Below are 19,854 nucleotides of genomic sequence, written 5' to 3'. Positions count from 1 at the left end.
AGCCATGAAATTAAAAAACACTTACTCCTTGGAAGGAAAGTTATGACCAACCTAGATAGCATATTCAAAAGCAGAGACATTACTTTGCCAACAAAGGTTCGTCTAGTCAAGGCTATGGTTTTTCCTGTGGTCATGTATGGATGTGAGAGTTGGACTGTGAAGAAGGCTAAGCACCGAAGAATTGATGCTTTTGAACTGTGGTGTTGGAGAAGACTCTTGAGAGTCCCTTGGACTGCAAGGAGATCCAACCAGTCCATTCTGAAGGAGATCAGCCCTGGGATTTCTTTGGAAGGGATGATGCTAAAGCTGAAACTCCAGTACTTTGGCCACCTCATGCGAAGAGTTGACTCACTGGAAAAGACTCTGATGCTGGGAGGGATTAGGGGCAAGAGACGAAGGGGATGACAGAGGATGAGATGGCTGGATGGCATCACTGACTCGATGGACGTGAGTCTGAGTGAACTCCGGGAGTTGGTGATAGACAGGGAGGCCTGGCGTGCTGCGATTCATGGGGTTGCAAAGAGTCAGACACGACTGAGCGACTGATCTGAATGATTTTGAAAGCATTGAATTCCATGTAATAAACCCCCTACCTGCTTACAGTACCTGAAATCATTTTCTGTTCTCTGCAATGTTCCCAAATGATACAGCATACATAACAGCAATAACCTGCATTTGTTTAAATCTGCATCTCTCTGTCCCCTCTGCTATTTTTAAAATGTACACTGTGTCAGGTGTTGCAAGAGTATTCTTTTACAGTTAAAAAAAATTATAGGTAAAATAAAAATACATTTTGGTTAAAAAAAGAAAAAAGGCAAGGCATATACAACTACCAATAAACTCCTGGCACAACAGTTGATACTAAAAGAGAACCCTGTATAAAATAGCCCATGCCAATTTCAGACACATGGCTTTGTAAACTGGGTTATAACCAATTCTACTCAGCAGACTGTCTCCTCTACTTCTTTCCTCTTGGTTCAGCTTGACCTCAGCAAAGTCCTCCAGAAGACAAGAGCTGAGCCCTCGGACCATAGGGGCACACTGCCTTTCTCCTCTCTCCACCTCTTCTCATCTGAGATTGTCTCTGCCCCAAGGACCAGTAGGTTTCTGTATCATATGAAACTCTGACAAAAAGACAGTAGCTGCCTGGTGTGCTGGGCAGTAAGAAAACTTCTGGGGCTCTGTCTGGACAAGAATGAGTGCTGCTATTGGTCCATAATGTTTTCCACGGAAGCTGAGCAGACAGTGCAGGTATTTGAGCCTTGACACTTGGGGTCCATAACCTAAAGTAAACTTCTCTGAATCCCAAGCCATCTCTAAGGTCCAAGAGGTAGGAGCGGCAGAGAGCATGTGAAGAACACAAAGACTTACCCCTCCCCTGCTTCCCTAAACAGTCCAGAGCATATTTTAACTAGCCCTTTCCTGACACGGGGCTGGGCCCTGTTCCAGCAGCAAGCCCCCCACCCCACTGCTTCTTTTCTAGCAAGAGTCACAACCTCACATTTCAATTACAACAAAACACCAAGGATCTTGGAGCTAGACAGATTTCTAGGGAGGCAGAGGAACATCCTTGCATTTAGACGTGGTGTTATCCACCCCTCTCCTAGTGGTCAGTCCCTTCTTTCTAACTGACCTCTGACTATAGAGACCCACTCTGGGGCCCCTGATTCCTTCTCAATGGTCCCAGAATAGGATGGCACATGGTGCCTGAAGTGCAGAGCTGCTGAGCCCATCCTCCTATTTGCTCCACTCCAAGGAGCTCCTGCTGCCCTTCTAATGGGAAATCCCCCTTGCATGGCGACCTATACAGGAAACAGACCAAACATGCCTGAGAACAAAAAAATAATGGGGGTGTGGCGGAGGGGCTGGGGGAAGGCGTGAAGTGAATTTTAGAAATTTCTCTACAGGCTGATCCTTGACAAGGAAGTCCCCAGTTTTGAAGAAAGAAGCCACACTCCCCACTCTCAGCTCACCGGTGGAGCCTGGGTGGTGACATACAATGGGCAGAGAGGTCTCAGGGAAGCCCACATGTGCTCAGGGCAGGAGTGGGTCTTACCAGAAAAGTGGACACCACGTGGACTCCAGTCTTCTTGCTCTAGGCCAGATCACACCTGAGTACACCCACCCAACTAGACCTGGACTTTAACACCCAACACAGGTCAGTGATACAAGGCTCCAAGCTGCTCCAGAGCCTCAACATGCTGGGTCTCCAGAAACAGTGCCACGCGTTACTAGAGAGAGATGCAGTCAGTGTCTGCCCAGGAGGCCATCAGCACTGGGGGGTAGTCAGCGCGAACAAGGAACCACCGTCAGCAGCTGCCTTGGGCAAAGACAGCACCAACTTCTCAAGGTTGGCTGGACAAGGCCTTCCCCAGGTCCACAGATGGGCACCAAGTTTCTCAACTGCACTGTACACAGCAGAGACTGGAGTGGGGAATCCCAGGGTTGAGGGGCCAGCCACAGGCTGCCTCTCACTGGAAGGCCTGTGCTCAAGTGGCTCACCAAACCAGAAACATGGCAGGTGAGGTCTTAATTGGGTGAGTGGATCTCTGAGTCTGGATGGAAAATTATGGACAGTATTGCCTTTCAGATGGGACTTAACAAATCAGAGTACCAGAGAATACCAGCACACACAGAGGCCTTCTGCCTCTGAGAAGTCACTCTGGCTGCCAGTCTTCAACCTCCTGCCTCCGCATCCCACCAAACAGGAGAGAGGCCAGCCAAGAGAGAGAAAAGATAACTGCTGGAGGGAAGCCACAGCTGGAATCGAGGACCTAAAAGCACCAGCCTGCACCGGACTGGGATCTCAGCCAGCTGGGCCTGGTGGAACCAGACTAGTGGAGTCTCTTCTCCCCTATCCATGCTCAAAAGTGCAGGCAGATCCAAAATCCTCATACATTGCTGTCCTCAGGATAAGGCCAAGCTCCTTAGCCAAAGCACACTGGCCACGTATTTCTGACCTGGTCCCTGCCTCTCTCACGCTCCGTGTTCCCCATCTTTTGATGCACTGCTCCCTCTGTCTAGGGTCTCGCTTCTCGCTTTGTTCACCTGGAATGCTCCAATCTGCCCTTCCAGATTCAGCATCCTCACTTCTTCTATGAAGTTTTCCCAAATTCTCAGGTACAGGAGGAAGTCCAACCTCTGGGCCACCCCTGGGGACGGCACACATCATGGATGGGCTTCTGCTACACCACCCTGTGAGGGCATGTGCACAGGCATACCTGCCTCCTCTCCAGATGGGCCTCAGGCCTGTGTTCCTGGGGCCCAGGCCTGGGACCGGGACAAAACGATGCATGCTTCGCTGTGATGTGGAGAATTAATGATGACCACACTGCTGACTGGCCAAAGAAAGTCAGCTACAAGTGCAAGGAAAGGCAGGCTGGCTGTGGCCAGAGGGCCAGAGGGCCTGAGCACCAGCTGCAGAGGAGAGGAGACCCCCCACCCCCCCCATTCCATCCGGTGCTCTAGCCCAGGCTTGCTGTTCTTGGGCAGAGCCACTCATCACATGTCAGAAGGCCGCCACCACTGCTGCTGGGATGATGTTACAGTCTATTTTGAGGGTCACACTGGAGCATCTGTCAGCCTGGCCAGCCACACCCTCTATGTGTCATCACTAAGAGCCGGAGACACCCAAAGGTCCACAAACTCTGCCTGAGCACGTCACTCCCCAGGGACCCTCGGTTTCAGGGCCTCCTTGGCTTCCTAACAAAATCAACTGAGATGCCCTTATCTCCTGGCACCAGGGGCAGGGCTCTGATGTCTCCTCTTGGGGTTCCCAGCTCTGGTGACTCGGCAAAATGCAGCTAAAACCCGTCAGTGTGAGCCCAGCTCTTAGCTCAAACATAACCCCTTCCTTCTCCAGCCCTCCCTTATATGTGAAGAGCGCCCAGACGTCAAGCCAGTTACCAACCAGGCTCATTTTTAAGTCCAACAGGTCTCACTTGCTGAGAAACTCCTACTCATCCCTCAAAACCATGCCCAGGCTCTGCCTCCTCACGCGGACAACCCTTCAGTCCATTCTTTGGTAGGTAGGCCAAAGGCTTTCTGAGGACAAGGCTGGCCTCTGCAGGCTTTCCTGTTGTTCTCCCTGTACCAAGCATGCACTTGGCACATAGCAGGTACGAATCAATATAACCCTTGAAATGAAATCTTTCTAACTGGACACGCTTGAAAGTCAAAGTCACCTCTGACTCTTTGTGACCCTGTGGACTGCAGCCCGCCAGGCCCCTCTCTCCATGGAACTCTCTAGGCAAGAATACTGGAGTGGATTGTCATTTCCTTCTCCAGGGCATCTTCCCAACCCCTGGAATCCCGACCCAGGGATCAGACCTGGGTCTCCTGCATTGCAGGCAGATTCTTTACTGTCTGAGCCATAAGGCAATCAGACACGCTTAGTGTATTCTTCTACAAAAGACATCTTCAGAACAAAGGCCTTTCTGGAAAACAGTGATACTGATGACTCGGTTCATCAACACCTTTTAAAAAGGAGGCCTGTCCCCAAATCTGCAGAAAAACAGGTCTACAGATTCAGCAGAATGTTAAGTCAACCAAGCCCAGTCCACCGCATGCCACACTTCTCTGGTCCCAATCAGCACTAAGCACCTTTTGGCTCTCTAAGAACACTAGGACCTCCTAAGATTCCGACTGGACATTCTCTCCACCCAGGGGAAGAATGCAACAGGGAAAGGTGGCAGCGGCGTGGACGCACGTGTCTGGGATCAGGTGAAGGCACTGACAAGTTAGGCTACTCCACTGCACGCCCTAAGCCCTGTGGCCAGGGTAGGTCGCCAAACATCCCTGGGGCTCAGGGCTCATCCATGAAACAGGTACATCATCATTCACTCCAGCCACTTTCCAGAGATGCATGAAGATGGAACTAGATAATACAGGAAAGCTACACAACCGGTTAACACCTGGGTTGTGGACCAAATCCAGGTCAGAAACACACCTTCAACACTGACGGCAAACAGGAAACAAGCTGATGACTGTCTGCCCTGGAACAGCCCCTGGCCTCCTCAAAACCACAGCTGGCCCATCTGGCTATATCCTAGCCATGAGACGGCTTTCAGTAATTCCATAAAGAGGCCATAGGAGACATTCGTACACCTTTCCTCTGAAAGCGGTCAACTAAAGCAGGCCACCACAAGCATACGTGACTCGCGACCTTTCTATGACTGAGGTTTCCAGGTCAACCTCACAGCTATATTTACCACATGTAAAACTGCTGGGAAAGCTGGGAGAAGATGTTCAACTTTCTGAGGATTTGCAGGCAACACCAACAGTATGACAATCTAGCAAGACACGGGGTCTTTTACAGCAAGATCCACTTATAACTGAAAGGTTAAAAGCCAGGTGAAGGAAATCGGGTCTCTGCATTTAAACACTCCCCTTCTGAAAAACTATTCTCTCCTTTTACTAGCTCAGCTGTTATCCAAAATGATCCATTTTCCTGCCTACAAGGTTAGGACGTGCCAATCCACTTCTTTGGCAGTGTAAGACTGAAACACCAACGTTTCAGTCTACACTGCAACTATTTTTGCCGTGTTTGTTTCATCTTAAGAGGCCATTTTTATTCATGTGAGTTCAAGCACATTAAATGTATGTGCTTTTATCAGACAGTGGAAAGGGAAAACAGAAGGTTCAAAGTGAAAATCGTTCAGTCATGTCCAACTCTTTGCAACCCCATGGACTATATAGTCCATGGAATTCTTCAGGCCAGAATACTGGAGTGGGTAGCCTTTCCCTTCTCCAGGGGATCTTCCCAACCCAGGGATTGAACCCAGGCCTTCTGCATTGCAGGCAGCTTCTCTAACAGCTGAGCCACAAGGGAAGCCCAAGAATACTGGAGTGGGGAGTCTATCCTTTCTGCAGTGGACCTTCCCGACCCAGGAATTGAACCAGGGTCTCTAAAGGGCACCGATAGGGACTTCCCGGGTGGTCCAGTGACGAAGATTCCACGCTCCCAATGCAGGTGGACCTGCATTCAATCCCGGGTTGGGGGGCTAAGGTCCCACATGCCACGTAAGACCTGGCACAGCCAAATAAAGAAATATATTTAAAAATAAATAAATAAAGAGCTCCGATAATATAAACTTCCTATCTGTAAATTCACTACATGGAGATAAAAGTAAAAGATGTAATAGCTCGCCACGGTCAGAATTTCACAGAATTCTGGGATTAAAGGTAGCTCAGATGCTGGCCTAGCTCCCCAGAGGACAGACAAGCAGATGGAAGCCCTGTTACTACCCACAACCACAGAGCCCTCCCAGGCAGGGATGTTACAACTTCACCGAGGAAGCAGACAAAGCTCCAACTCCAGCAGTCCTGCCCCTAGCAAACCCCCTGGCCGTGCATTTTGCATGTACCACAAGGGGGACTGTCCCTTGAGAAAGGAAGTACTCTGAATGCTCAAAAACACACATTCAGGGTAGAAACAAAGATCACTGGTGGGGTTGGCAAACCACCCAAACCAGACCTAAGGTTTGATGAGGAAAATCTTTCCAAGCCAGCTAAAATCATTTTATTTTGTAACTTAAACACCTGCTTTGTGATAATCACCAGAAAAAAAAAAAGAGGCAAACTAGGAGAAGAAAAGGAAGAGAAATGAAAAATTTCCCCTCTGATTTCCTATATCTGCTTAGATCACCCTAAACTAGGGAGCCTCCCCAGTGCTGACTTTAATGAGGACCTTCCTAAAGCTGGTCCAACTGGTGTTCAAGTCACTGGACTGAAAAACAAGTTTATGAGTAGCAAAGTCACCTGATTCTGACCATGTCCATGCTGTTTACCCTAAGATGACAGGCCAGTGGTTGCCACAGCTTTGATGAATGCTGCAAAGACTCTACTATCTCTTTGAAGCCCCCAGGGGCCTCTACATGACTAAATGCCATAAAAAGGAACCTTGAATACAGCAACAGCGTGAAAGGAGGGAAGTGACAAACATCACACAACGTGGAGGAACTTCATTCTGGACGCTCAACTGTTAATGTAAACTTGTTACTTGTTTCCCTGACTTGTGAGGGAAACAGTCATTACATCATCACCAAAGAGAAGCCCCTCTTCTACAAAATGTACCTACTTGCCATCAAAAGCTACTGCTTAGACCAGTTCATGACCACAGCCGGGTAACAGGCACCCACTACTCAACCCTTTGCAGCTCAGACCCATGCAGCTCAGCAGCTCATACAGGCACAAGCGTCAACCAGGAGACCTCAAACTCTGACCCAGGGAACAGATCAGTGTTGGGGGCAAGGTGGTCAGGAGGGGCTTACCCATCTCTTCCTTTGCTGACAATCTTCACCTCAAAGTAATAAATGCCACAGGCAGCAGGTATGGGATGGGTGGCACGCACTGACGCCGCATCTTTGTGATTTTTGCCATGACCTAATAGAAGAGGACAAGGAAGAAATTTCAGCAGAGGGAGATACAAATGGAAGCCTCATTCCTCTCTGCTCCACGGCAACTTTACCCCTTCACGGCCAGAGGAAGCCCTTGCAGAGTCCAAGAAATAATCAGACAACAACTAAGCAAATACATAAACCTCCCACCTTTGGTTCACCTCCTGCTAAGCACAGCAGCCCTGCCTGGGACTCTGTCCACCACAGAAACCACAGGAGGGTACCTGCAATGTGGGTGCCTACATGAGAGATTTCCTAGTGCTGCTGGCAGACTCCTCAAGACACAGGCAGCCCACTTGGAAGAATAGGGGAGGGAGAGGCAGCCCTGGAAGATGCCCCCACGATTTGGGGCAGAACCTCAGGCCCTGTCTGGGATGGAACCTGCCTGTCTGGCAGGTGAGCAAGCTCATGGACCTCTGGTTGATGGAAGGGATGTGACCACCCTTTTCTTCAGACACTTTTGAAACTAAGCAGTGGTAAAGGGCTCAGCTAGAGTCCCTGGAGCTACCTCAGGACAAGCAGGAAGGCCCTGGGAAGAAGGTCCACGCCAATCACTCAACAGGTGGTTTGGACATCTGTTGCGGTTCTCCTGACACCGGGTGTCTCAGGGCAGAACAGACAAGGCAGTCAATTACTGGCCTGGTCAGCTCCACCACCCTAGACACCCTACAGGAGCTAAGGTCCAACCCAGAGCACCCAAGCTGGGGAAGGGACATGATGCAGCACCGGCTGGGCAGCACAGCTACCCTGTGGACAGTCTGGCCTTTTCCTCCCCTCGGCCAGAAGACCGATACCTTTATAGTGGACGCGGAGGTTGCCCTGGGAGAGGCCGATGTAGTTGTACTTGTCCTTGGGGCTCCAGGAGCGCGGCAGCGGCGTCTCGTGCTGGTTGACCGCAGGATACAGGCGCTGCAAGCGCCGGCTCAGTTCCTGCTCCCCTGGGGACGGCAGCCCGCACCCAGTGGCCCCGCCGGAGGAGTCTCCAACCTGAGGGCTCCCAGCTCCCGGGTCCGCCGTCGCCGCCGCCATCTTGGAGGGAGCTGCTATTGTGTCACTGGGGGCGGGGAAGAGCAGGACAAGATCCGCCCCGCTCAGCCAATGACCAGAGAGCCAACCCGGGCCGCAGGGAAACCGAGTCCCAGTCCTGCAACTCGCTTTGGACCCCGCCACGCCTCGACACATTTCGGACTCCACTTCCCATAATGCAGAGTTCTCCAGGGGCGGACCAGCTCAGGCTGGTGAGGATCTCTGGGAGATGTAGTACAAACATGCTCGGCCATAAGCCTGCTCAGCTAAGACATTGAGACACCGAAAACTACAGTTCCCGCTGGCAACGCTGCTGCGGCCTCGCAGTTCACCTCCCTCCCCCATGGCCGCTGTTTATGCCCCAGCCTCAGCTCTGGTCGCTAGGGTCATAGCCGCTGTAATGACTGACTCTGAGGAGACCTTCAGTCCCTATTCCCCATCCGAGTACACCTTTGCTGCTTGGCTTTCCTCCCGGCGCGCGGGAGCCGGATTCGGGGGCGTGACACAATCCTGATCCTGCCCCCGCCGATGGGCTGCTGGGATCTGGTCGCCATGGTGACGGACTGTACACTACTAGAGCTTCCCAGGCCGCGGGTGCGGGCTGCTCGGCTGCCCGGCTGCCCTAGGGTCATGGATTCCCCGAACTCGCAACCCCTCAACTTCCCCACCACGTCGAGGTAGGCTTGGCGGTCTGAGGCCGGAGAGGAGGCCTTGAGTAATTCCAGAAAGAGAAAGGGTACCTGCTTCAGACCTCTGCACCTCCTGCCTCTGTCTATTGGTCTGGGGCTCCAGCCCCACTGGAACAGTGGTACAGAAACAATCTCAGATGATTTGTCGGCCCAGGAAGGTGGTTACATTCTAGTAAAAGGGGAAAGTGAAAGTGAAAGTCACTCAGTCGTGTCCGACTCTTTGCGACCCCATGGACTGTATAGTCCATGGAATTCTCCAGGCCAGAATACTGGAGTGGGTAGCCTTCCCTTTCTCCAGGGGATCTTCCCAACCCAGGGGTCCAACCCAGGTCTTCCGCATTGCACGCGGATTCTTTACCAGCTGAGCCACAGGGGAAGCCCAGTAAAAGGGGAGGCGCACTTTATCATTAGCAACAGCTAGCTTTTTCGTGTTGAGCGTGCATTAAGTGTCAAGTGCTCCATACACCATATTTAACCCTCACAGCAACTCTATGAGGTGGTAATATCATCATTTTACAAACAAAGAAATAGAAATCTGAAGAGATCATGTGTTTTAGACATGTTTATAAGTCATGGAGCTGGTATTTGATCTCAGCCATGTGAGTCTCTAGATTTGCACTCTTAGCCACAGGATAAACAGCCTCTTTACCCGCTGGCTGAAGATAAAAAAAGCATCTGTAAGCAGCCCAAGAACATCCCGTAGCCTCAAGGTAGCTCCTGCCTGTATTCACAGGTGCAGCATCTGGACACTGCAAATATGATAACAAGCTCCTATAGCCAGAAAAGCCACAGCCAAATAAATATTTTTTAAAAAAATAAGATTTATAAATAAATTTATAAAAAAATAAAATTTTAAAATAAATATTTTAAAAATAAAACACTAGAACTCCTCAGAGGATTATATGTTAGAAAAAAAGAAAGAATTGTCTCCATCTTCTTGTAAGGAAACTGGGCTGAGCAAAGTTAAATTACATGCCCAAGAGGGTTCCTGTTAGAAGATAGATGTCAGCCTCTGGGTCCTATTAACTAGTAAGTAGAAGTTCAAGACTCTCACCCTGACTCTTGACTCCAGACTCTGTACTTCTTGTCCTATAGCACCTGCCTTTGGTATCACACCCCTAGAATGTGCTGGTAATGTACATACAATGATCATTAGAACCACAGATGAATGCTGAAGGAAGTGTAGGCCTGCATGGTTTTATGGGTTCCTGGTAAGGGGTGTTATACCACTGCAGGAGTACATGAGATTCCAGTGATGAGGAGAATGTGGGAAAATACTTTGAGCCCAGAATCCGGAGCTTGTTGACAGCACCTCTGGGAATCTGGAGGCAGCACTGGGAAGACCCAGAACCTGGCTTGGAGGAGAGAGGAGGCCATGTCTTGTGGTTCTGGGAAGGGTGGAAGTGCACTCCCCACTCAAGGCTCTGTCACCCACCCCTTCCTTCTCCTTCTCTGTGCAGAGCACACCTGCGGCCTTTAGGAGTGTCCATAGATGATTCCCTCTTCACAGAAACCAAGAATACCCAGAAACGCAAGCTTTCTCAGAAACGGAAGACACTGCTGGTTAGTGGCAATGTCCTGTGGGATCTCCAAATTTTGATCCCCAGTCAGGGGTGTGTGGGTCAGAGGCCAGGCCCACCAGCCTCTGGGGTGGGAGCATGCACACTTGCCACACCTCACCTGAAAAGCCTTCCCAGACCAGCCCCTGCCCACAGATAATCTTCTCTTGCAACACAGCATTCTGGAGTGGACCTCATTTCTTCATCCAGCCGATCATGTGCCAGGCGTTGTGCGTGGTGCTGGGACGGTCCCACCAGATCTGTCAGGGTCTTTTAGAACAATGACTGTATCTTTTTTGTCTTTACAGCCCTAGTGCCTGATGTAGCACTTGAGTGGCTGCTATAATGTGTGCCATAACTGCTGTGAGTAAGTGTGTGAAGGCAGTAGCAAAGAATGTTCATCCATTGTGTTGTTGGCTCTGCACTAGAAGTAGGAACTCTATCAGTCTCAGGACAGTCTCTCCCTCCATTCCTGTTCTTTGAAGTTTTTATATAGAAATGAATGCTGGGGAATTCCCTGGCAGTCCAGTGGTTAGGACTCTACACTTTCACTGCAGTGGGGAATGAGTGCCATTGCTGATTCTCCCCACAAATTTAAAAAAATGCTAAGTTAAGATTTAGGAGTTTTGTTGATATTATCATAAGATTGTTACTACTATTTAATCACCAAACAGCCATTGTCCAAAAATCACAGGTGAAAAAAACACATTTGATCAAACTTGTAAGTCCAGCTCACCGTGGAGAATTGTGGGCTGTGGTAGTTTTCCAACACACACTTAGGTGAGTGTATCTTATGTAGAAGATGGGAACATGATCTGTACCCTTTGTGAGGCTGGGGACTTCAAACATCAAAAACCTGATATCAGGGCGAGAAAGGGGTAGTGTGGACTCTAAGCGGAGACCAAGCGCAGCCTCATTACCGCACGATCCTGATTACTTGGGGCTGCCAGCTATTCAGTGGAAGTGGGACCCGGCTCTCACTCCCTTTATTTTGCTCGTCGGCAGTAATACCGTACTTAACCACCAGGGGGCGTTGCACTCTCCTGCAGTCCCTCCGACCCCCGGGGCCGCCCTTCCCGTTTTCACCTGCAGGGGGAAGCAGAGAGCACAGCTCACGGGAACACCGCCTTCCAGCCACCCGCTTACGGCTGTTTGATAACCAGACCAAGAAAGCAGCGTATGCCGGGAAAACAAAATAGGGTAACTCCGTCTTCTCTTGACAGAAACGGCAGACAGAACGCGAGATCTGGCCTCTTTTATTTTTTAAGTCTCCCAAAATAAGCTAAATTAAGCTTTATTTCTATGACTAAACTGGTTTTGTCTTCTCAGGGAATTTTCAAGGCTGGTCTCCCTTTGTTACTCTTATATTTTCTGTTCTTTTTTGTTGAAGTATGGTTACTTTACAATGTGTTAGTTTCAAGTGTACAGAAAAGTGATTCCATTATACATATATTCTTTTTCAGGTTCTTTTCCATTATAGGTTATTATTACAATTATATAGTAATTATTACCTTATAGGTTAGTAAGACAAGATATTGAGTATATTTCCCTGTGCTATACAGTAGGTCCTGTTGTTTACCAGTTTTATATATAGTAGTGTGTATATGTTAATCCCCAAATCCTAATTTATCTCCCGCATGCCCACTCGGCTATCCCCTTTGGTAACTAAGTTTGTTTTCTATGTGAGTCTATGTTTTGTAAATAAGTTAACTTGTATAATTATTTTAGATTCCACATGTAATCGATATTATATTTAGCTTTCTCTGACTTGCTTCATTAATATGATACTCTCTAGGTCCATCCACATTGCTGCAAATGGCATTATTTCATTCTTTTTTATGGCTGGGTAGTATTCCACTATGTATATATGTACCACATTTTCTTTGAGCTTTAAACTCTTCACAATTCTGTCTCATCATCTCTTCCCCCTCCCATGCTATGTTTTTATTTATTCAACAAATATTTGTTGATTTCCACTGTGTGTCAGGCATTGGTGATACAGTGGTAAGCAAGACTCTACTCTTGTTTCTGAGAGAAGATGGGGGTGTGATGATGGGAAAGAGTGGGTGTTGGGATTGAAAAAGAGTATCAGGGAGAACCCCTGAGATCCTAAATATGAATAGCCAACCTGGAGCATTCTTGACCCTGGCAAAGCATGTGTGAACATATACACCCAATAAGTAGCGTTTCTGTTTTTATTATATCATGCATCCAAATAAATCATGCTTCCCTAAATATTTATTCCACAATACTTGCTAAATGCTACTTAAGACTATGAAGAGTGTTAACACAACACTGTAAATCAACCATACTGGAATTAAGGGGCAAAAAAGACTATGAAGAGTATGAAGTGTGATGCCATCAATTCTGGAAGTACAGAGATAGGTCAACCCAAACTCCCAGAGGCTGGAGTCCTCCCTGAGACCTAGCAACAAGACTTACTATGTACTCTCCAAAATATTTCGGGAAAGAATGGATGATTGCAAGATTGAGATAAAATAGGTAGAACTAAGAATGCAAAGAAGAGCCCAAGGAGACAGGGGCAATTTCCACCCTAAGAGGGTCAGGAGCCAGCTATCATTAGTCTGGAAGGACTCCTAGAACCTGGATATATGGGACATGGGAGGTAGGCCTGGCCTCCATCCCAGAAGAACCTGGAAGCTGGGCTCAGGGCCACAGAGCAGGCTTTAATATTGAATTCAATAATTCAATGTTTTTTTTTTTATTTCAAAGTAATTTATGCATTGTAGAAAATTTTGAAAAATACACAATTATAGATACAAAAGCACCCAATGGCCTATCATTACAGAATAACTGCTGATATTCTTTTGGGTTATTTCTTCCTTCTTTTCTGGTTTTTCATCTTACCTGGTTGTGCTTATTCCCTAATTTCAGGCTTTACTTAACCCTTGCTATAACCCATGTTAAGCCTCTTTGTAAATATTTCATGGCTGCACAATAGTCTTCTATTTTTAGATACGTAGGGAGTTTTCTGACTTTTTTCATAGTCATAAGTAAGGCTTTGGGGACCTTATGATAGAGCTGCCACCTCACCTCTGTGCCCTCTGCAGTGGCCAGCCCAGACCTCAGCCTCAGCTGGCCTGCTCTCCATGGGCATAGGCCCGTTCATAGCTCTTCAAAAGTGTTGCTGTTTCCCTGAGGTATTGGTGCTACCCAGGCAGTGGAAGTGTGGAGTCCTAAGCACTGGACCACCAGGGAATTCCCATAAGGACCACAGTCTTAATTGTGAACCATATTAAGACATGTGTGGGGGAGGAAAGACCCAGGAGTAGAAGGAGAAGCCTGGAAAAGAACATCAGGAAGGGGAGCAATGTTGTCATGGTAACCCCACCTGTCCCTTCTTATAGTCTGGTTCCTTCTCCATTGGTGGCCACCTGTCCCCATGGCCCAGATACATCAGTGACCAGACCATTCTGCATAATCGAAAGCCCTGTTCAGATGACTACCGGAAGCGGGCAGGGTAAGCCAGGGTCAGCCTGATGGTGGACAGACTGGGCCCAGAAACAGTACAGGGATGTGTGCTGCCACAGACCTGTGGGGCATGAGGGTCCGGCAGGGTGTCCATGGCATCTCAGCTCACCACCCCCTGCAGTAGCTTGCAGCAGCCCCTGGGCACAACCAAGCCGAGGTACCTGGAGCAGCTTGAGAACTACCTGCGCAAGGAGCTCCTCCTGCTGGACCTAAGCACAGATTCTGCCCAGGAACTAAGGCTGCAGGTCAGAACCACAGAACCCCTGCGGGGAGGCCGGGGCAGGGCTGCCAAGGAACCTTACTCACCGGGACTGGGCACTTCAGATTTTCTGCAGAGACCAGCCTTCCCCAGCTCTTTTGGGTTCCCCATTCCTGGTAAGAGAAACAGGTTCTATGACAAAGCCAGTGAGCAAGCAAAGCGACCAGGGTGGAACCAAAACTCTCCTGAGGCTTGGGCTTCTTGACCTGAGTAAGTGGCCTGGATACAGTCTCCAGTCCCTTCTGTGATCCCCAGCACCCACCTTGGGTCATTCGATATCAGTGAATGGAGCCTGAAGCCTGACAGTTGGGCAAGCAGGGGTCATAAAATGTCCACCAGCCCAGTCACACCAGCCCCAAGCTTGAGGAACTTAGCCAAGACAGAAAGAAATCTGGATGTAACCTAGATTCTGATGCATATCAGGGAAGTAATCACCCAATTCCTGCTCAAACGGAAATGATGATGGGGAACCCCACAATTCTGACTTAGTCACTGCCACAAGCATTTGCTGAGCACCATCTGTGTGCAAGCTCTGGATGGGGCCTAGATATGGCCTCATGAGCTAAAAGGAACCTCGCTAACAAGGAAGCAGAAGCTGAGAGGGCATCCAGCTTCACAGCAGTGGAGCTAGGACTCAAACTCAGGGTGGGTTCAGGAGTCTGTGCTCATTCCAGTAGACAATGTTGCTTCCAAAAGCTTCCGGTGTGTCCAGGTAGGACAGGAAAGCACATGTCTCATTGGAGTTTGGAATGTAAGGTTAGAGCCTAAAGTGCTGTAAACAGGGAGGGGTGTTGGTGAGAGGCCAGCTGAAGCTCAGTGAATGGAGGAGGCCGGCTGTCTGGAGAGCCAGAGAGGGGGCACAGGTAGAGAGGGGGAGGCCCTGACCCAGGTTGCCTGCCAGGTCTCCAGAGAGCAGTTTAGAGGGATGGACTCAGCTCCTGGACTGTGCGAGACCCTAGGGTGCCTGTGGCATTTATTTGAATGTGAATTGACTGGCAGCTTCACACTACAACCCTTCTAAGTTGAGCAAAGAAACACTTAGGTCCCACTGAGGGTGGCAGCTATAGGCCAGGAGATGACAGTTTCCCTTTTCTTGCCAGCCTTACAGAGAGATCTTTGAATTCTTCATAGAGGACTTCAAAACATACAAGCCATTGCTGTCCTCCATCAAGAATGCATATGAGGTGATGCTGGGTAAGACTGCAGCCTCTCTGCCTGGGCCCAGCCTGGAAGAGGCACAGAAGATCCTATTTTGATCTTCTGGGTTCTGCAGGGGTCTGGGGTACCTACAAACTGGGCTTTGAGGTCACCAAGCCTTCTTGCTTACACTCTTCCATGATAGGGCACCCCAGGGCAACTGACTACTGCCCATTCTTGGTAGCATGGTGGGGCGGTATCTGTAGGAAACAGAGCATCTTTTCTATTGAGACTGAAGCCCAGAAGGGAGTGTGTAGTTCAGGGAAGTGAGGGGGCTTCCCTCTCCAGGCTCAGGAGGTGCTGGGCATGGCACAGCTGCATAACTAAAAACTGTACAGGGGAGGCGCAGAGGTGAGACCCCAGTCCTCATCTGGACTCTGCCCTGGTTGAAAAGCAAGTGCAGGAAGTTCTTAAGCAGGGAGTATAGACTTCTTTGAATGGGAGTATAGACTTGAGTTTGCAAGGGACGTAGCTGCTCACTGTAACCTCAGAACAGTGTCTGCTGGCTGTTTGTCTTCCATGGCCCCAAAGGGCCTCCCCTACCTGTCCCTGCTTAGCCCACCAGAGGGAAAAAATTCGGGCTCTGGAGCCCCTGAAGGCCAAGCTGATCACTGTGAATGAGAACTGCAATGAGAGGATCCTGGCCATGAGGGCTGAGGAGAGAGATGAAATCTCCATGCTGAAGAAAGAGAAGATGAATTTGCTAAAACTCATTGACAAGAAGAATGAGGAGAAGATCTCATTGCAGACTGAGGTGAAAAGGGAGTAATGTGGTGCCCAACTCCCTGAATTCCTGCCACCCCACCCCACGGGTGACCTTGAGGCCTTTGGCACTGGTGTGACCCCCTGGCTCTCTCTAACCTACCTGGAATAACATACAGAGCCACCACCTGATCCCAAACCCTGCTTCCACATGCTGCCCTCCTCCTTGGCCCAGCACTGCCTCAGTGTGGCCCTCAGTGCTAGCAGAGTCCTACTCCTTGGCTGCCAGACTTTCTCCACAGGTGGAAGCTTCGACACTTTGACAGGAACAACCAGTCTCCTCTCCTTCCTCCCTTTTCTGTCCCCAGGCCCTGGTAGGACCGCCCAGCACCCACCCATCCGCTGTGGTGATGAGCTGTCCAGAGACAGCCCCTGACCACAGAGCCATCTCCCCAACAGGTGACCAAACTGAGGAAGAACCTGGCTGAGGAGTATCTGCACTACCTCAGTGAGAGAGATGCCCGCAAGATCCTCATTGCAGACCTGAATGAGCTACGCTACCAGCGGGAAGACATGTCACTAGCCCAGTCCCCAGGTAAGCCTGAGGTGGGTTTCTGCCCTGCTGGAGAGGAGTCTGACTCTCACCACTCACTCCCATGTATTCATTGCTCCTGATACCTGCTCATTCCATGCTCACTCCCAGTGAGAGATGTTCCTGCTGCCACCAGGGTCTGTGGATCTTCTGAGCTGGCCTGAGAATCACAGACTTGTTGTTTATGTAGGAAACAATTGCTGGCAGTTGAGACAACCTAGACTCCCCAAGGGCTGCACAGGCCTGGTACTCCACGTCTTGGGCTTCTCTATTTAAGCTCAAAGTCCTACAGTGGTAGCATGATGGAAAGACTCAGTGGTTCCCATCCTGGGAGAGCAGGAAGACCCGGGATGTGCCCTGAGGGACACTCAACCCTGTCCTGGGCTACAGGCCCCAGAGCCAGGGTGATACGAGCTGGCGGGCCTCCTGGCAGGCGTCTGGGGGGAGGACCCCGTGAAGCTAACAGTGGCTCTGAAGATGGCCCGGCAAGACCTGACCCGCACACAGATGGAACTCAACACCATGAAGGCCAACTTTGGAGATGTGGTGCCCAGGAGGGACTTTGAAATGCAGGAGAAAACCCTCAAGGAACTGCAGGAGCAGGTGCTGGTGGGCAGACAGGGTAGGGCAGGGCCACACAGGTGGGTAGCAAGGACCAATCACCCTGCCCACAGCTGGAGAGCCTGAGAGACGACTACGAAGAGGTCCGCAAGGAGCACGAGATGCTGCTGCAGTTGCACATGAGCACACTGAAGGAGCGGGACCAGTTCTACTCTGAGCTGCAGGAGATCCAGCGCACCTCCACGCCACGGCCGGACTGGTCCAAGTGTGAAGGTAACGCTGGCCCTCGGGCCCTAGGGACTGCACAAGTGTGTGGTCTGGACTCCAGCTCCCTCTCTGCAACCCCTGCAGATATGGTGGCTGGAGGACGAGATCGCTGGCACATGCTGGCTGAGGGCAAGAACAGTGACCAGCTGGTGGACGTGCTTCTGGAGGAGATTGGCGAGGGGCTGCTCCGGGAGAAAGACTTCTTCCCTGGTCTGGTAGGGTAGTCCCTGGGCTCGGGGAATAGCCAGGCCTCACTGCTGAGAAAACTTCAGGTTCTGGGGGAACGATGTGGGGCTTTGCCCTGCCTGTTGGTGGGGCTACAGCTGGGCCCAGAGACAAGCTGACATAGTTCCTTTCAGGGCTATGGGGAATCCATCCCCCCTTTCCTTCGGTTTGATGGCATTGTGGAGAACAAGAAGCCAACCAAGAAGGAAGTGGTAAAACTCCTCAAGGATGCCTGGAAGGAACGTATCACTGAGGAGCAGGTCAGATCTCTCCAGCTGTTTTAGCCTGGCATGGCTGCCTGAATCCTCCAATGGTGGAGGGTGGATGTGGACGGGGCGGTGAGGGGGCGGTATTCCCTCGAAGCGCTAGGGAACTGGGAGGAGGGCCAACCAAGCAGTCTTCCCCCTACCCTGCAGAAAGAGAAGTTCCCAGATTTCTTCTTCAGTTTCCTGGAGCGCCACTTTGGGCCTGGTGATGCCATGGCCTGGGCTTACACCATTTTTGAATATATCAAGCTCTTCCATACCAATGAAGTCATGAGTCAGTTCTATGCAGTCTTGATGGGAAAGGTAAGCTTGGGCCTGGCTCTCTACCCTTTGTCCCCAGCATAGGCCAGCTCTGTCCCTACTCCTCTAGGAAACAGTGAGATAGTCAATGCTTCCTCCCATAGAGGAAAGAGAGTGTGTACATCAAGCAGAAGCAGACCATAGCACAGCTGCTGAAGGAGATGACAAACGTTGACAGCCAGAATGAGGGGCTACTAACCATGGAGCAGTTAAGGTGAGATACCAGTTGGGTCACCCCAAATTCTAGCCCAACATGCCCTCTGGCCTGGTTCCCAGCTGTGCAGGGGGAAGGGGAGTCTGGTGGGAAAAGGCCAGAACCTCAAGGCATGCTGCCCTTTTGAGCACTAGTAGGACTGGCAGAGGGGTGCAGTAAGATGGGTAAGCAGGCCTCTACCAGGCCTGTCGGCCCTCATGTCTCCCTACAGTACTGTCCTCAAGAGCACCTTCCCCTTGAAGAAGGATGAGAGAATCCAGGAGTTGATGGAGGCAGGGGGCTGGCATCCCAGCAGCAGCAATGCAGACTTGCTCGACTACCGCCTGTTGTTTATGGAGGTGGGTCGGGGCCCAGGAACTTGCCCAGCCCTGACCTAGCCTCTGCCTAGACTAGCCCGTGTATCTTCACCCTGCCTTGTGGCCCCTTCCCAGGATGAGGAGGGCCAGAGCGTGCCCTTTGTGCAAAAGCTGTGGGAACAGTACGTGGTGGAAAAGGATGAATACTTAAACGAGTTAAAGCAGGAGCTGGGCCTGGAACTGTGAGTGATCCTGGGGCCCACAGGCTCATCCAGTCATAGGCAAGTCCTGCAGGCTGGCCCACAAAGTAGCACCTCTAGCCCCTGGGTCTCCCTAAGCATCAAGCTTGCTGCTGGGCCTTACATAACACTCAAGCCCAGGAGAGGGCATCTTGGGGTCTGGGTAAAGAGCAGAGGGTCAAGGTCTGTCTCTCTCTTTCTTTGCGGAACAGCAACGAGGAGGTGACCCTACCCAAGGTACGTGAGGCCCTGATGAACATTGATCCCAACCTGGACAAGCAGACCTTGAACCACTATTTGAGGCAGGCCTTCCAGCTCCCCATGACAGAAATGCCAGAGGAGGGTGAGGAAAGGGAAGAAGGCATTGTGACACAGCTCCAGACTGCACTAGAACAGCTTCAGATGAGTGACATTAGGCGTATGGGGCCTCGGGAGCAGGAACCTGCAAGCTAAGGCCACTGGGGCAGCCTAAGTGCTCCCGTGCTGCTAACCTCTGATTGTTGTTATAAAATTCTTTGTCTTAACCCATGCTATTCTCTAGGTTATGATGGGGAGTCAAGGAGAGGGGCTTGG

General features: G+C 50.4%; 2 protein-coding genes across 2 annotated transcripts in view; one reads left to right on the top strand and one right to left on the bottom strand.

Moving 5' to 3' along the window:
- Positions 1-8,461, bottom strand: part of RANBP10 (RAN binding protein 10) — a 58,421-nt gene extending 49,960 nt beyond the window's left edge. The window contains exons 1-2 of the mRNA XM_010851020.1: positions 8,192-8,461; positions 7,272-7,383 (exon numbers count right to left, since the gene is read on the bottom strand). Coding sequence (XP_010849322.1) covers positions 7,272-7,383; positions 8,192-8,426 — 347 coding nt within the window. The 5' untranslated portion in view covers positions 8,427-8,461. The remainder of the gene's footprint in view (positions 1-7,271; positions 7,384-8,191) is intronic.
- A 533-nt stretch (positions 8,462-8,994) lies between these two features.
- On the top strand, positions 8,995-19,826 carry TSNAXIP1 (translin-associated factor X interacting protein 1). Its single transcript, XM_010851015.1, has 16 exons — positions 8,995-9,100; positions 10,573-10,675; positions 14,040-14,152; positions 14,285-14,408; positions 15,523-15,616; positions 16,177-16,373; positions 16,781-16,916; positions 17,347-17,516; positions 17,588-17,747; positions 17,826-17,956; positions 18,101-18,226; positions 18,383-18,535; positions 18,637-18,746; positions 18,958-19,084; positions 19,178-19,284; positions 19,494-19,826. The coding sequence occupies exons 1-16, from the start codon at positions 9,054-9,056 to the stop codon at positions 19,732-19,734; spliced, it is 2,139 nt and encodes a 712-aa protein (XP_010849317.1). The 5' UTR covers positions 8,995-9,053; the 3' UTR covers positions 19,735-19,826.
- The last annotated feature ends 28 nt before the right edge of the window (positions 19,827-19,854 follow it).

The sequence above is a fragment of the Bison bison genome, unplaced genomic scaffold (assembly GCF_000754665.1).
Source record: "Bison bison bison isolate TAMUID 2011002044 unplaced genomic scaffold, Bison_UMD1.0 scf7180017864297, whole genome shotgun sequence".
Taxonomy (NCBI): Eukaryota; Metazoa; Chordata; class Mammalia; order Artiodactyla; family Bovidae; genus Bison; species Bison bison.
Note: the sequence above shows the minus strand (reverse complement) of the source record. Positions and strands in the feature narration are given on the sequence as shown.